We start from the raw sequence: 16,761 nt of genomic DNA, 5'->3' as shown, positions 1-16,761 counted from the left end.
TTCAGATCATTAGGAGAGATTTGGCAGGAGTGGGTACTGATTGTGTTCTCACATGGCTTCACTGAAGAAAGACAGAAGGTGGGACAGAGACCCAGAACCCTGCATAGACAGAGCCCATTCTTACTTGGCAACGAGGTAGGTCCCGTGGAGGTAAAACAGCACCCGGGAGACCTGGTTCCAGAAATTCCTTTTCTTTAGAGTAATATCCACCTGCTGTAGTCCAGAGCAATTCAGCAGAACTCTCAGGGCATCCTGGGCATAGCTAGGGCCCCAGAGGAGAGCAGAGTCATCACCTGACTGTGGCCTTCACATAACTAAATACATGGGACCTGCCTTTTCATTCCATCCTGGGCAGGATCCTGGTTTGGGGAAAGGGGGTATTTGAAAGGAAGGAGACCGCTAAATGTTCTTCCTCTCTCCTGATGAATGGTACATGGGGTGAGGGCTTACACTGAAACTGTAGCATGTACAACCTGGGGTTGACCCTGGAGCAGCTTATTCATTTATTCACTTCTTAACAGCTTATTATCCAAAAACGTTAAATGATGTGATAACTTGCTCAAGGCGTCTGTTGATTTTGTTCCTTGGATACTTTGAATATATAGTGCATATTCTCATGTACCTGGTATGTATGCTTGAAAGACAGAGTAAATTAAATATCTGAATGGTACTGACTGTGATTTTAGAGTCCCCCTGGCCTAGAAGTCCACACCAGATGAGGGCAAATAGCAGACAGCTGGGTCCAGATTTTCCCAGAGAGCAGTAGAGCTAATTGTACTCTTTTGGGCCAAAGGGAAGAGTTGAATTTCACCTGACATGGACAGCATGAGTGGCTGCTATCACAAGACCACACACCACAGAGCACACTGCGCATATCATCTTACATGTACGACTGCCCTGAGAGAGTCCTATCAGAGAGCACAGGGTGGAGCAAGAACGTGTCTGGCTTCAGGTCTCATGCTCCCTGTGCTCTCCCCGCCCCACCCTGAGGTGGCCTCCCATTGTGGCAGGAATAAGCCATGTTCTGTGGAAGTGGTTGTCTATACACTGCACCCACACTCAGTGAGGGTCCTGGCTGATTCTAGGTACTCGGGGTAGTTACTTTGCTAAAGGCATTTTCCCCTTCAGCAGAGGGAAAATGTAATAAATGAGCACACTGCTTATGGGATTATAAAGACTCCATGTGAACCCAAGGGGGTAGAAACACTGATAGCAGGAAGCTAGCTCTCATTCAGTCTGCAGTGACCACTGGCCAGCTCACAAGAAATTGTCCTCTGTCTGCAGTTCCATGTTGCTGCTGTAGAAGATTTGAAACATGAGAGCCATCAAGAGCTGAGGGAAGAACTGGGCCACTGCTTTCTTGTAAGAACCAGTGGGCAGCAACGTGCACAGGGCCTGGGATGCCTGCCAGGGAAGAAGAAAGAGTCAAGGATGTCACTATCTCCCTCTGAACTCAGGCAGCCTTAGTGAGGGTCGGGGAGAGGGATTCGGTAACCCCCACCCCCACCTCCTTGAAGGAAGCCTGAAGCATGCATGTGTACCTTCATCCAATAACAGCTGCTAAGTCCCATTTTGAGCCAGGAATGTGCCAAGCATTCCATGGCAATGAGCTCCCAAAGTACTGCGGGCAATCCCCACCTTGCTGCCAAACCAGCAAGAAGCAAGCTAGTCCCTAAGGAGGGCATACATCCCAAGGCCCCCTTCATCTGTGGCCATGAAGACTAGTTCTTCCAATAACCAGGTCGTCCCTGTGCTTAAACAATCCAGGGCAGTGAGATAGTAAAGGAGGTGGCCCACTGACTGACCACATCAGAGAAACACATCTCACAATCTCACGTTTGTGGAGCACTATCCATTATTTTCTATATCTCTGTAAGACTCAAATTTACTCCCAGGAATGGGGATTTTGGTCCTTGGGAGATGTATAATGATGGACACAAATGAGAGTAAGTCTTCCTTCACATGCCTATAGAAGTGTGTATGATCAACTGGTGGCTACCTCTCTGATACCATCTCCTACACTGTCACCCTTGCTCAAGTCTGTCCTGTTTGTTCTCCTTGCCTTCAGTGATGTACCAGGTGAGCTCCCATCACCACAGGGCTTTTGCCTTTTTCTCTGTCTACATCTCCGTTGCCCAGATACCTGCAAGGATCACTCCCTCACCTCATTCATTTCTCTGATTAGATGTCACCTCAGCAGAGAGGCCCACCCTGACCAACTTATCTAAACCCTCCCCATCACTTTCTTTTCACCACAACACTTTGTATCTCTTCTATGCTCCCTATCATTTGACACATGACACATTGTTTTGGTTCATCATCTGTGCGTCTCACCAGAACATAAGCCTCATGAACAGGGAGTGTGGCACATAGTAGGCACTCAATCAAAATGTGTTGGATGAATGAATGGATGATGAGAGTGAGACTATGAAAGGAAGTATGACTGAGCCTAAGGGCAAATAGTAATTTTCACAACACCAGGAAAAGGAAACACTCGTCATCTTATTTACCGCCACGGGCATCATATTAGTAGCGTCGAGAGAGGAACGTTTTTTGTCCGTGAGACTGTCCTGCATCTCCCCAGGCTTTCCTTTCAGTATCAACAAGATTGTCTTCAGTACGTAGGGGGCCACGCTGGACTCAGACCCGGCTGCCTGCCACATCAGTATCAAAGTGCTGCCAATACAACCCACTGAATAATGAGAATCATAAGTGGTTCATTTCCTACTTAATTCTGGGACATGAATCAGGAGAAGAGTTTTGGTTTTACATATTTTTTTAGCAAAAAAGACACTGCAGACCAATCCAGAACAAGCTAATATTCCCATTTTCAAATGATCCTCTGGAGTCTCTTGTCTTTGAAAACAGAGGAAGAATTTCAGTAATAAAAATACTGTCAATAATAAAATTTAAAAAATATATACTGTCTGCAAGGCCTGCAAGTTCATTTCCTGTTTAAATATCTGTTCAGCTCAATGTGAAGAACTGATCAGTTTTCTGTCCCCCATACTTTCTTCCTCCCACCTTGTGACCTACTTTGTCCAGGGATAATAAAGTATTTAAAAACTAGGATGGAAATACAAACCAATATATAAATAAATATACCCATTGAAAAGATAAACTATGTAAAAACCAACTAAATAAAAAACTATATAAATGAAAATATTAGAAAATTAAATGTAAAGTTAAAGAATTAAATTAATGGCTCAGAGGAGTGAGCCATTTTGTCAAATGTCACACATTTAATAAGTGACATGGATGTGACTAGAACCCTGGCTTCTCAACCTTCAGGCCCCTAGCCCCTTTCCCTACATACCCAGCCATTCTTCAAGGTTATTATTACTACTGCTCATTTTAAAAACTGCTACGTACCTCTCTGCTGGTGTGTTCTTGGTATCTTGTCAATCCGTGCTGGGTTATGAATCCTATTGCTTAGTCTCTTTGCATTTAGGTTCCTATATGAGGGCCTAGTCCCCTGGAACATGGACTTATCCAGTTTTCTAGAACCCATTCCTCAACTGCCCCTGCCTCTTAGAACCAGGCTTAAAACCACATGGCCACAAAATCTCACATGCTCGTCTAATTTCCTTATCTCTTGGTCATACCTCTAGCTGATCAGGCCTTCCTTCTGTTTTTCTGATTTAGCTTACCTCCTAATCCACAGCTTTTCTACCTTACCTACTATTGCACAGACCTGCTGGAGACTATTTTAATCGAGTTCACCGAACTCGAATTATCTTGCTTTCTTTGTACCTCCTCAATACCTATTGTTTGTACTGGATTCACTGGCAGCTGTTATATCCGTGGGCCCGGAATTCTCTCTCCTCACCACAATGCTATAAGGCTGGTAATATTTTACACACACTGGGTGCTTGGTCCCTGAGTGAAAAACACTGAATCTTATGAATATTTTTAGTTTTCAGAAATTTTCTCTGTGAGTTTAATAAGCTTCCTAAATAAATGCAAGCTTTTTGTTGGAAAAAGAAAGTCAGTCATAGAATTGGTTTAGCATTTTGTTGATTTCAGTGCCCTTTCACAGAGATGAACTCATTGAACCCATGTAACAGTTTTATATGTAAAAAGAATTATTTTTTCCATTTTACAAAAGGAGAAATTGAGGATCAGGGAGTTTATGCAACTTGCACAGCTGGGATAGAATTCAGATTCCTTTGTTTCCAAAGCCTGAATCCATTTCATAATATCACTTCCTGCTTCCTACACTATTACTAGTATGGAAGTAATACCTTCCTTTCCCATGTACAAATTATGGAAATGGAGTGATGTAACTTACTCATCTCTTCTAATGCATCTGTTAGATTCATGGCCCCATAGGCTCACATTAGCATTATTTTCTTCTTAAATATTTCTTTGATCATGAATTTCTGGATCATGAATTTCAGATAAACAGTTAAGGGGTAGAGGGCTCTCAGTTATATCTTGGAAGTTTCAGTATTTCATTATTTTACTGGTGGGTGGAAATATCTTACGCCTATCTTTCATGAGTGAGAAAAGAACACCATGAACTTTATCCTGTGTGGAGAAAAACTCATTATCACTTTGAGGAGAAGTTTGTTCCTGGGGGATAGGCAGAACACAGTTTAAAGCTTCAGCTAAATAATAACTGCCAACGATCATCGTTTCTTGATGGTCTGCTGTGTGCCAGTTGTTGTACAAGTGTATAATGACATATGTGATCTTATTTAAGCCTTATGGTCATCCTATGTGATGCAAAAGTAGATATTCTCCTTCAGAAACAAAGAAACCAGACCTGACATGTCCAGGTGTGTCTGACTTTGGATACTGTGAGCAAACCGTGTGGAAGGGGTGAGGGGACCTTACTTGTCTGCTGGGACTGGGTAGTCCATAAGCTGAAAGATGACCTTCTTCGGTGAAGTACGTGTCAATAAGGTGATGACTCGCAGCATAGCTTGCTTCATAATGTGAGTAGAATTGTTACACAATTGCTGATAAATAGCACTCACTATCTTAGACACCTGGAAAAGTCATTTCAAAGGTTAACAGGAGTCTCCTGGGACCTAGTCCCCGCTAAACCAAGGCATTTCTTGAGCTTAAGAATTCAGTCCTCAGAATAACCAAGGCAGCAATTAACACACAAATAAATACTAGTGGGACACATTTATGTGCATGACCACACAATGCAAAGTATGTATTTAGATGAGGAATAAACCTACCTGTGCATTTATTGATAGTGGGAAAATACTCTTTTTTTTCTTTAAAGAAGTTTATTTTGGGAGTATAGATGACTTTATTATATAAGACATATAAGCTCAATGTAAAAAACATATATAATTCAAATATTTTAAGAAGATAATAAAAATAATGGAACGAAATAACAATGGGGCTAGGTAGCCAGCCCTGCAGCAAGAAAAGGGGCCTTGAAAACTTTCCTTAATGGTGATTTGAATTATGGCTGTACTATTTCATTGTTATTAATGTGTTTCTTTTAAAAATTTGAAGCAAATATGGGAAAATACTGTGATTTCGTATGATTGGTGGGTGAAATGTTTGTTACATTATTTTCTAAACTTTTCTAAAAGTATGCTTGAAATATTTCAGAAAAAAAAGCCTCATTTAATTAGTGTCATAATGATGCAGTGGCAAGGAATATATATGCAAAGAAGTAGATATATAACAAAGGCAACAGGAGCACTTTAGAGGGTAAGCTCTGGGCTCCCCTGCTCATTGTCAGGCATCTTACCATGGTGACCTTGCGGGAGTGGAATTCCAGGATCAATTTCAGCAGGGTGGCTGCCTCCTTTGCCATTACTTGATCAGGTGCACTGAGTCTCATAAAGAGACTCCACACAAAGTCAGTCATCAGAGATGGCACTAAGATTTGTCCTACACTCTGAAACCAAAAGAGAGAGCCATCACCTCAGGCCTTACCTACATCAACCTAACCTCAGACATCACGGGAAGCTTCAGGACTAGGCAGGGCCACATGATTTTCGTGGGCTCTAGGCACTTTTGCTATTGTGGGCCTCTTTCTCCATTACAAAATGTTAAAAATTATAATTTACAACTGTGTTGGTATTAAGATGACTATAATTCAAGCTAAATTATACTTATTTATTTTTCCTGATTTTTAAAGCAATTAAAACATTTTCATCTGGGTGGGTCAGCTCTGAGGGCAGACCAGGGAGAAATGGAAAACCATGGCATTCCAATTAAGAGGAAATGTAAAATATTGATTCTACTCCAACTCAGCTATTTACAATTAGAAATTATTGTGAACTTCTTCAGCTTTGGAAATATCAGATCAGAAGACAAGTGTGATTAGTAGGAGATGCAGAAGAGGCTGGGGTAGGAAGGGGTGTTGGACTTTTCTCTTCCCCAGAGAAGGATCAAGAAGCAGGAAGAGAAAAAAGGCCCATATGTCCATGACTGAGGTACAAAAAGACAATTCAAACAATCCCTTTTTAAAGTTAGAGGAATATCCATGGACCATGGGCCCTGAAATGTGAACAAAATTACTTGATTATACATTTCTCAGTTAAGAAAGATGAATGAGCCACATTTTCTCCTTTTGTGTGTGCATATATTTATTTCTTGTGTATATTCCATATATATAAAATGAAAAAATTATTAAAATACAAATTTTTTTGAAATAAGTTGTTGCCAAAACTAATAATACAGATGAAACAAAAGCCATATGATGAAGCAGGGGCTAAGTTACCTGAGCGATTTTACTTTGGTCTCCTTGCAAGATGTTGGGTAGGAATTCTATATCTAAGGACGGAGGCAGCAAACAGTGACTTGTAGATCTATCAAACTTTGAAGTTTTATTTTCTACAGTATTCCCTGTGTTAAAGAAAATAGTTTAGGTTTTTTTAAAAATTTCATTTGATCACCGGTTCCTTCATTGGCATTGCTCTTTACAATTTCCTCTTTCTGCCCAATTCTGGAGCTCTGAAGTTTTCTAACTATTGACCACCCTGGTGATAGTTTGGTCACGTAACTATTGTGACTGCACTGACCCAGAGTTCATAAACTGTTTGAGAGGCCTCTGTGAAATGTAAATGAAGAACATAATGTTAATAGGTTGACCAGATGGCCATACATTTAGCCATGAAATGCATTGTACCGGGCACTTGAAAAGCTACTGGGTAGTCTGTTAGTGGAAGAGCAGACTTGGAGGCATTCTGTGGGGATGGGGGAGGGGTGGGCGGTGTTGCAGGAAAGCCAGAGTGCTCAACCAAAGCCTCAGTGCAGGTGTCTTTAGTTCCACAGCAGGTGGGTTTTTAAATGATTTCGTTTGTCAACAGCTTTATAGAGATATAATTGACATACAACATATTTAAAGTCTACAGTTTGGTAAGTTTTTATGTATGTGTATATTGATGAAAACATTAGCACAGTCAAGCAAAACTGAACACAGTCATCAAAAGTTTCCTTGTGCCCTTTTTTGTAACCCCTCACCCCTGCTGCCTGGACCCACCCCTTGATCCAAAGGCAATTGTTGATCTGCTTTCTGTTCTAATTTTATGTAAGTGGAGTCATCTAGCATGTATTCTTTTGTTGTTTGGCATCTTTCACTCCAGAAAATTATGTGACTCATCCATGCTGTTGCATGTATCAATAGTTCATTCTTCTTCACTGAATGCCATTCCTTCGTATGTATATACCATCATCTGTTTATCTGCTCGCCTGTTGATTGATGGGCATTTGGGTCGTTTCCAGCTTTTGGCTGTTACAAATAAAGGTGCTATCCACATTTGTGTGCAAGTCTTTTTACAAATATTTGTTTTAATTTCTCTTAGGTAAATACTAAATTGTGGAATGACTGGATCATATGGTAGGTGTGTGTTTAACTTTTCAGGATACTGCCAAATGATTTTCCAAAGTTGTATCATTTCCTCTACCAATGTAGGAGAGTTCCAGTTCCTCACATCTTTAGTGATGCATGGTCTGGTCAGTCTTTTCAATTTTAGACATTCTAATGGGTGTGTAATGGTATCTTATGGCAGTTTTAATTTACATTTCTTTTTGACTATATATTGAACATGGTTTGATGTGCTTCCTTGGTGAAATGACTATTCAAATCTATTTTTATTTTTTTTAGATGTCATATTTTAGTATTTAATAATATTATAAAAAAAATTTTTTTTAAGTTTCTTTATCTTTATTGTTGAGAATATTATAGATGTCCCCTTTTTATCCCCCTTGATCCTCTCCACCCCGCATCCATCCTACCCCCAGGCTTTCCCCATACCAAAGTCTGTGTCCATGGGTTATGCTTATAAGCATATAGGTTCTTTGATTAATCTCTCCCCTCCCCTTCCCCCCTCCCCACCTTCCCTCTGAGATCCCTCAGTCTGTTCCATGCTTCTATGCCTCTGGATCCACTTTGTTCATCAGTTTATTTTGTTTATTCCACGTATAAGTGGGATCAAGTGGTACTTGTCTTTCTCTGACTGGCTTATTTCACTTAGCATAATACTTTCTAGTTCTACTATGCTGTGCCAAAGGATAAAAAGATCCTTCTTCTTTACAGCTGCATAGTATTCCATAGTGTAAATGTGCCACAGCTTTTTAATCCACCCATCTACTGATGGGCACTTGGGCTGTTTCCAGATCTTAGCTATTGTAAATTGTGCTGCTATGAACATAGGGGTGCATAAGGTTTTTGTGATTGGTGTTTTGGGTTCCTTAGGGTATATTCCTAGAAGTGGGATCACTGGGTCAAATGGCAGGTCAATTTTTAATCTTTTGAGGAAATGCCATACTGCTTTCCATAGTGGCTGCACCAGTCTGCATTCCCACCAGCAGTGTACTAGGGTTCCCTTTTCTCCATACCCTTGCCAGCACTTGTAGTTCGTTGATTTGTTGATGGTAGCCATTCTGACAGGTGTGAAGTGATACCTCATTGTGGTTTTAATTTGCATCTCTCTGATGATTAGCAATGTTGAAAATTTTTTCATATGTCTCTTAGCCATTTGTATGTCCTCTTTGGAGAAGTGTCTATTTAGTTCCTTTTCCCATTTTTTAATTGGATTATTTGTCTTCCTTTTGTTAAGTTTTATGAGTTCCTTATATATTTTGGATATTAACCCTGTATCAGATGTGTCATTGGCAAATATGTTCTTCCATACAGTGGGCTCTCTTTTCGTTTTGTTGATGGTTTCTTTTGCTATGCAGAAGCTTTTTATTTTGATGCAGCCCCATTTCTTTATTTTCTCCTTAGTTTCTCTTGCTCGAGGAGATGTATCAACAAACATATTGCTACGAGAGATGTCTGAGATTTTGCTGCCTATGTTTTCCTCTAGGATTTTTATGGTTTCATGTCTTACATTTAAGTCTTTTATCCATTTTGAATTTACTTTTGTGTATGGTGTAAGTTGGTGGCCTAGTTTCATCTTTTGCATGTACCTGTCCAGTTTTCCCAACACCATTTATTGAAAAGACTGTCTTTACTCCATTGTACGTTCTTGCCTCCTTTATTAAATATTAATTGACCATAATGACATGAGTCAATTTCTGGGTTCTCTGTTCTGTTCCACTGATCTGTATGTCTGTTCTTGTGCCAGTACCAGGGCGTTTTGATTACAGTGGCTTTGCAGTGTAACTTGATATCTGGTATTGTTATCCCTCCAACTTTGTTCTTCATTCTCAAGATTGCTATGGCTTTTTGGGGTGTTTTTTGGTTCCATATAAATTTTTGAAGTATTTGTTCTATATCTGTGAAATATGCTGTTGGTATTTTAATAGGGATTGCACTGAATTTATAGATTGCTTTGGGTAGTATGGACATTTTAATGATGTTGATTCTTCCAATCCATGAACATAGTATATTTTCCCATTTGTTTATATCTTCCTCTATTTCCTTTTTCAAAGACTTGTAGTTTTCTGAGTAAAGGTCTTTTACATCTTTGGTTAAATTTATTCCTAGGTATCTTATTTTTTTAGTTGCAATGGTAAATGGGATTGTTAGTTTAGTTTCTCTTTCTGAGAGTTCATTATTGGTATATAAAAATGCCATCGATTTCTGGGTGTTAATTTTTGTATCCTGCTACCTTGCTGAATTCATGTATTAAATCTAGTAGTTTTTTGATGGAGTCTTTAGGATTCTCTATGTACAGTAACATGTCACCTGCAAATAAGGACAGTTTTGTTTCCTCCTTTCCAATTTGGATGCCTTTTATGTTTTCTTTTTGTCTGATCGCTGTGGCTAGGACTTCCGTACTATGTTGAATAAGAGTGGTGAAAGTGGACACCCCTGTCTTGTTCCTGTTCTTAGGGGAAATGGTTTTAGTTTTTGACCATTGAGTATGATGTTGGCTGTAGGTTTGTCATATGTGGCCTTTATTATGTTGAGGTATGATCGCTCTGTTCCCACTCTGCTGAGAGTTTTTATCAAAAATGGGTGTTGGATTTTATTGAGTGCTTTTCCTGCATCTATTGATATAGTCATGTGATTTTTGCCTTTCAGTTTGTTTATGTGATGTATCATGTTTATTGATTTGAGAATATTGTACCAGCCTTGCATCCCTGGAATAAATCCCACTTGGTCACGGTGTATGATCTTTTTAATATATTGTTGTATCCGATTTGCTAATATTTTGTTGAGGATTTTAGCATCTATGTTCATCAGGGATATTGGCCTATAATTCTCTTTCTTTGTAATGTCTTTATCTGGTTTTGGAATTAGGCTAATGCTAGCCTTGTAAAAAGAGTTTGGAAGTGTTCCTCTTGGATTTTTCTGAAATAGTTTGAGGAGAATAGGTGTTAATTCTTTGAATCGTTGATAAAACTCCCCTGTGAAGCCATCCGGGCCAGGGCTTTTGTGTGCTGGGACCCCTTTGATTACTGCTTTGACTTCATCAGCAGTTATCAGCCTATTTAGATTTTCTGACTCTTCCTGATTGAGTTTTGGAAGGTAGTATTTTTCTAGGAATTTATCCATTTCATCCAGGTTGATCAGCTTGGTGGCATATAGTTGTTCATAGTATTTTCTCACAATCCTTTGTATTTCTGTAGTGTCAGTTGTTACTTTACCTCTTTCGGTTCTGATTTTGTTTACTTGGGTCCTCTCTCTTTGTTTCTTGATGAGTCTGGCTAAAGGTTCATCAATCTTGTTTATCTTTTCAAAGAACCAGTTCTTGGTTTCATTGATCTTTTGTATTGTTTTTTTTAGTCTCTATGTCATTTATTTCTGGTCTGATCTTTATTATTTCTTTCCTTCTACTTACTCTGGGCTTTTCTTGTTGTCCTCTTTCTAAGTTTTTAAGTTGTAGGGTTAGAGAGTCTATTCGAAGTTTTTCTTGTTTTTTGAGGTAGGCTTTTAGTGCTATGAACTTCCCTCTCAGGACTGCTTTCATTGTGTTCCACAGATTTGGAGTTGTGTGTTCATTTTCATTTGTTTCCAGGAAGTTTTTTATTTATTTCTTGATCTCCTTGGTAACCCATTTATTGTTTAAAAACATGCTTTTGAACCTCCATGTGTTTAAATGTTTTTTAGTGTTTTTAGTGTAATTCATTTCTAATTTCATGCCACTGTGGTCCGAGAAGATGCGTGATATGATTTCAGTCTTCTTGAACTTGTAGAGACTTGTTTTGTGTCCTAACATGTGGTCTGTCTTTGAGAATGCATTCTTCCTGTGTGCACTTGAGAAGAATGTATATTCTGCAGCTTTGGGGTAGAATGTTTTATAAATGTCAATTGAATCCATCTGATCTAATGTGTCATTTAGGGTCATTGTTTCCTTGTTGATTTTTTGTCTGGAAGATCTATCCAGTGAAGTCAGTGGGGTATTAAAGTCCCCTAGTATGAATATGCTGTTGATCTCTCCCTTAAAGTCCTCTAAAAGTTTCTTTATAAATTTAGGTGCTCCTATATTGGGTGCATGTGTGTTTATCAGGGTTTTATCCTCTTGTTGGATTGATCCCGTTAGTGTTATGTAATGACCTTTCTTGTCTCTCGTTATGGTCTTCATTTTGAAGTCTGTTTTGTCTGATATGAGTATTGCTACCCCAGCTTTTTTTTCATTTCCATTTGCCTGGAAAAAATTTTTTCCATCCCTTCACTCTCATCCTGTGTGAGTCTTTTGTTCTGAGGTGGGTCTCTTGTTGCAGCATATATTTGGGTCATGTTTTCTTATCCATTCAGCCACCCTATATCTTTTTATTGGGCCATTTAATCCATTTACATTTAAGGTTATTATAGAAAGATACTTATCTACTGCCATTTTGTTTCTTTATGCCTATGTTTTTCATTCTCTTTATTTCTACTTCTAATTATAGCAGTTCCTTTAACATTTCCTGTAATGCTGGTTTTGTAATGATAAAGTTTTTCAGTCTCGTTTTGTCTGGGAGGCTCTTTATTTCACCATCCAGCTTGATTGATAGTCTTGCTGGATAGAGTAGTCTTGGTTTTAGATCCGTGTTTTGCATTACCTTGAATACTTCATGCCATTCCCTTCTGGCCTGTAGAGTTTCTGATGAGAAGTCAGATGACAGCCTTATGGGGTCTCCTTTGCAGGTAACAGATTGCTTTTCCCTAGCTTCCTTTAAGATTCTCTCTTTGTCTTGGATTCTTGGCATTTTAATTATGATGTGTCTGGATGTGGGCCTCTTTGGATTCTTTTTTCTTGGGACTCTGTGCCTCCTGAACTTATGACTTTTTCCTTGACCAGGTTAAGGAAGTTTTCTGCCATTATTTCATCAAACAGGTTCTCTATCCCCTGCTTACTTTCTACCTTCTCTCGTACTCCTATAATACGAATATTGTTAACGTTTCATGCTGTCCCAGAGCTCCCTGTGGGTTGTCCCTCCATATCTTTTTTCATGCTTTTGAGCATCCTTACAATCAGTATTCTGAACTCTATGACTGAGAGATTGCTTATCTCCATTTCATTTGGCTCTTTTTCTGGAGATGTCTCTTGTTCTTTCATTTGGGGCTTGTTTTTTGGTCTCCCCATTTTGGCTACTTTTTTGAGTTTGTTTTTAAGTGTTAGGTAGATCTTCTAGGACTCTTAGTCTTTTTGGAGGGTCTCTGGTACAGGCCAATGTCAGATGCAGTTTGTGACTGACCCTGAGTACCCTGTTAGGGGCTATCAACAACTCTAGGCTTGAGGTCTCCACTGCTGGGGCTGGGTGCATTGGGATAGGACCAAGATGCACACCAAAGTCACTTTTCTAAGGCCCTGGTCCCAAGCAGATCAGGCAAAGACTCAAAGCACCGTGAGGTGTGCCTCTGCAGGTCAGCCTGCAGACTGATTAATCTGATTCTTTTAATGAGCCTTAGGCTGTAGAAGCTCCACAGGGTGGGGCAGCTGGTTGTTATCTGTTTCTTAACAAGCCTGAGGCTGTAGAAACTCCTCTGGGCAGGGTGAGAGGCTTTCCAGCAGGGTGGGCAATTGCTTCCCCCCTCAGGCAAAAGCTGAAAATTTTCTGCCTGAGAAACATGACCCCACAGTCAGGGGGAATGACTCTGCACAGGGATCCAGAGGGGAGTCCCCTGATCTCATTCTCCAGAGCCCACAACCCCAGACTCTCCCCACACAGCTTCAGTTCACTTCATTCCTCCTCCGCCAGAGCCCGAGCTGAGCGGCTGCACAGGAAACTGTGCGTTGGCTCTTTAAGAGGGTGCCTGCAGTTCCACCTGCCTCTCCCTGGCAGACAGAAATCCGGCTGCTTTTCACAGGCAGATGCTATGTGGGCACCTTTCTCAATTCTGGTACTCTTGGCTGGGAAGCCCAGCCTGGGGTTTAGGCCCCAGAGTCCTCAGTGGGAACCCCCACAGCTGAGATATCCCTCTGCCTGTGAGAACCCAGCCAGCCCTCTCACGTCTGCACTTCCTACCCGTCTCTGTGAGGTCTCCACTCTTCCTCCTTGGTTATGAGGGTGCTCTCCAGCTGGTTTTCAGTTGGCTTTTAGGATGGTTTTTCTATGTTTTAGTTGTAAATCCAGACTGGTCCTGGGAGAGTGTCAGTGTAGCTTCCACTCAGTCTGCTGCCATCTTGGATCTCTCCCCAAATCTACTATTATTTTTTTAATTTGGCTGTCTGTTTTCTTATTGGGTTTTGAGTGTTCTTTTAAAATTCTGGGTATAAGTCTTTTGTCAGATATATAACTTGAAAATATTTTCTCTCAGTCCGTGGCTTACCTGTTCTCTTAACAGTGTCTTTCAAGGAGTGGAAATACAGCTTATCATTTTATTTTCATTTACAAGTGATGCTTTTGGTGATGTATTTGAGAAATCTTTGCCTAATCCAAGGTACAAAGGCTTCTTCTAGTTACATAGTTTTAGGTTTTACATTTAGTCCTATGATCCATTTTGAATTAGCTTTTGTACCTGTTTGAGATATAGATCAAAGTTCTTTTTTTTGCCTATAAATAACCAATTTTTAAAATTAAATTTATTGGGGTTACATTGGTTAATAACATTATGTAAGTTTCAAGTGTACAATTCTATAATACATCATTTGTATATTGCATTTCGTGCTCACTGCCCCCCGAAGTCTAGTCTCCCTTCATCACCATATGAAATAACCTTTTTTTAGACACCATTTATTGAAATTTATCCTTTCGCCACTGAATTGCCTTTGAAATTTGGTCAAAATTCATTTGACTGTATATATGTGGATCTATTTCTGGACTCTATTTAGTACAGTGTTGAATAGAAGTAATGACAGTGCACATCCTTGTCTTTTTCCTGATCTTTTGGGAAAATCACTTGGTATTTCACTATTAAGTATGATTTAGCTGTAGCTTTTTCATAGATGTAATTCCCCCCCTGATGTTCTTTAGCAGGTAGAGCTTTCTTTTTATTCCTAGTTTTCTGAGAGGTTATTATTATTATCTTTTAAAATCAGAAGTGGATGTTGAATTTTGCCAAATGCTTTTTCTGTATCTACTGAAATAGTCATATAATTATATTTTTTCATCTGTTAATATAGTGCATTGCATTAGTCGATTTTCATATGTTAAGTTGGTGTTTCACTCCTGAGATAAATTCCATAGATTATATCATTCTTTTTATGTATTGTAGTATTTGATTTGCTAAACTTGTTAAAAAATCTGTAGTTTTTTGTTTTTATTTTCCTTTTATTGTCTTTATGTGGTTTTGATATCAGAATAATACCAGCCTCATAGAATGAGTTGGTAAGTATTCCCTCACCCTCATGTTTCTGCACAAAATTTTATAGAATTAGTATAATTTCTTCCTTGAATGTTTGCTGGAGTTTTCTGTGTAAGAAGGCTTTTAACTACAAATTCATTTTCTTTAATAGATACAGGCCATTCAGGTTATTAATTTCTTCTTGAGTGAGCTTTGGTAGGTTGTGTTTTCAATGAATGTATCTAAGTTGTCATATTTACCAGCATAAAGTTGTTCATAATATCTCTCATTATTCTTTTAATGCCCATAACATTTCTGGTGACATCATCTCTCTCATTCCTGATATTGGTAATGTCTGTCTTATAATTCCCCCCCTGATGTTCTTAAAGGATCTACTTTTGGCTTCATTGCTGTTCTCTTGTTTTTCTGCTTTCTATTTTTATTGGGTTCTTAGTAACCCTTAGAAAAGGTGGTGACTCTTTCTTACCATTCTGACACTTTGCAATACAAAGGAGGTGATACATTCCAAAGGCCGCTTGCTGTGTGATGGTTTGATCGGTGTTGGAACACAGAAGAGACAGTTCTGCTGCCAAGACCCCCAGACACGGAGCATCCACACTTGTCTAACAGAAAACAAAGGAGAAAACTGTATTGCTGTACAGAGTCAACATTAAATGTCTGTACCTCAACCTGTAATGTGTATACCAGACTAGGATGAGAGGATGAGCTTCAGAGTTCACAGAATCTGTGTTCCAATCTTGCCTCTGTTACTGAGCCTCAGTTTCCTCCTCTATGAAATGCAGGTAAAAATGCCACCTTATAACAGTTATTATGGAGATTAAGGGGGTAACATAGATGACAAAAAAGAAAGTTTGTAGCGAAGTGCTTAGAGAGCACAGTGACTCATTCATTGAGTCACTATTAGTTTGTTTTTCATAAATCAAGTAGCAATTTGCAGGTAGCCAATTCTCGGGATACTTGAGGGGAGGTACAGGGGTTGATACCCAAACACTCTCATGCTTCCTTCTCCATATATGAAAAGCTTCAGATGACTCTCAGCCCCTGGAGAAATGTGACTTCTTCCAGAAATGGCTCTGATTCTTCCCAGGGAAATTAATTTTTTAAAATTCAGAGCATGTACTTCTGATGTCCAAGCTACTACCACATTTATGTATTGTTCCCTGTAACTTCTCTAACACATAGGCTGCTCAAATATTTAGATTTCATCTCAGCTGATTTGATTGGCCTGATTAAAAGCAAAAAAGAGGGCAGTGGAGACATAAGAGAGGAGAGGTGGAAGAGACATTTTGCTTTTGTGAAGGTATAAGTACAGTTACCAATGTTTTTCTGTTATGTTTTGTTTTTAACACATTGTTTGCGGGTAGTTTTTGTCACGCGCTCTACTACCAGTCAACGTAAAACGTATAAATACGTTTCCCGCATACAATGTGTTAAAGGGCTCTGTCCACATGTAGGTTTGATAAGCTAGTGGGCCTGAAGAATCTTCTTGTTTCTAAGACAAGTGATTACTTTTCCTAGATAAATACTTTGATGATTGGAGCAAGTGTTGGCGGTAAAAGTAGAGTCCAAGTCAGCCCTCTAGGGGATTCCCAAGGCCTGTTTCTCGTTTTTTCTACTTCTCTCATGCTCCCTCATCCCTGCCTCTCAGGTTGCTTGACCCA

The 16,761-nt window shown here is 39.5% G+C and overlaps 1 protein-coding gene across 1 annotated transcript in view; it reads right to left on the bottom strand.

Moving 5' to 3' along the window:
• MROH9 (maestro heat like repeat family member 9) overlaps positions 1 to 16,761 on the bottom strand; it is a 41,502-nt gene that overhangs the window by 13,348 nt on the left and 11,393 nt on the right. The window contains exons 6-12 of the mRNA XM_087828180.1: positions 15,567 to 15,702; positions 6,698 to 6,810; positions 5,720 to 5,869; positions 4,840 to 4,994; positions 2,511 to 2,676; positions 1,262 to 1,404; positions 125 to 262 (exon numbers count right to left, since the gene is read on the bottom strand). Coding sequence (XP_087684306.1) covers positions 125 to 262; positions 1,262 to 1,404; positions 2,511 to 2,676; positions 4,840 to 4,994; positions 5,720 to 5,869; positions 6,698 to 6,810; positions 15,567 to 15,702 — 1,001 coding nt within the window. The remainder of the gene's footprint in view (positions 1 to 124; positions 263 to 1,261; positions 1,405 to 2,510; positions 2,677 to 4,839; positions 4,995 to 5,719; positions 5,870 to 6,697; positions 6,811 to 15,566; positions 15,703 to 16,761) is intronic.

This window comes from Miniopterus natalensis, chromosome 19, assembly GCF_054644295.1.
Source record: "Miniopterus natalensis isolate mMinNat1 chromosome 19, mMinNat1.hap1, whole genome shotgun sequence".
NCBI lineage: Eukaryota > Metazoa > Chordata > Mammalia > Chiroptera > Miniopteridae > Miniopterus > Miniopterus natalensis.
Note: the sequence above shows the minus strand (reverse complement) of the source record. Positions and strands in the feature narration are given on the sequence as shown.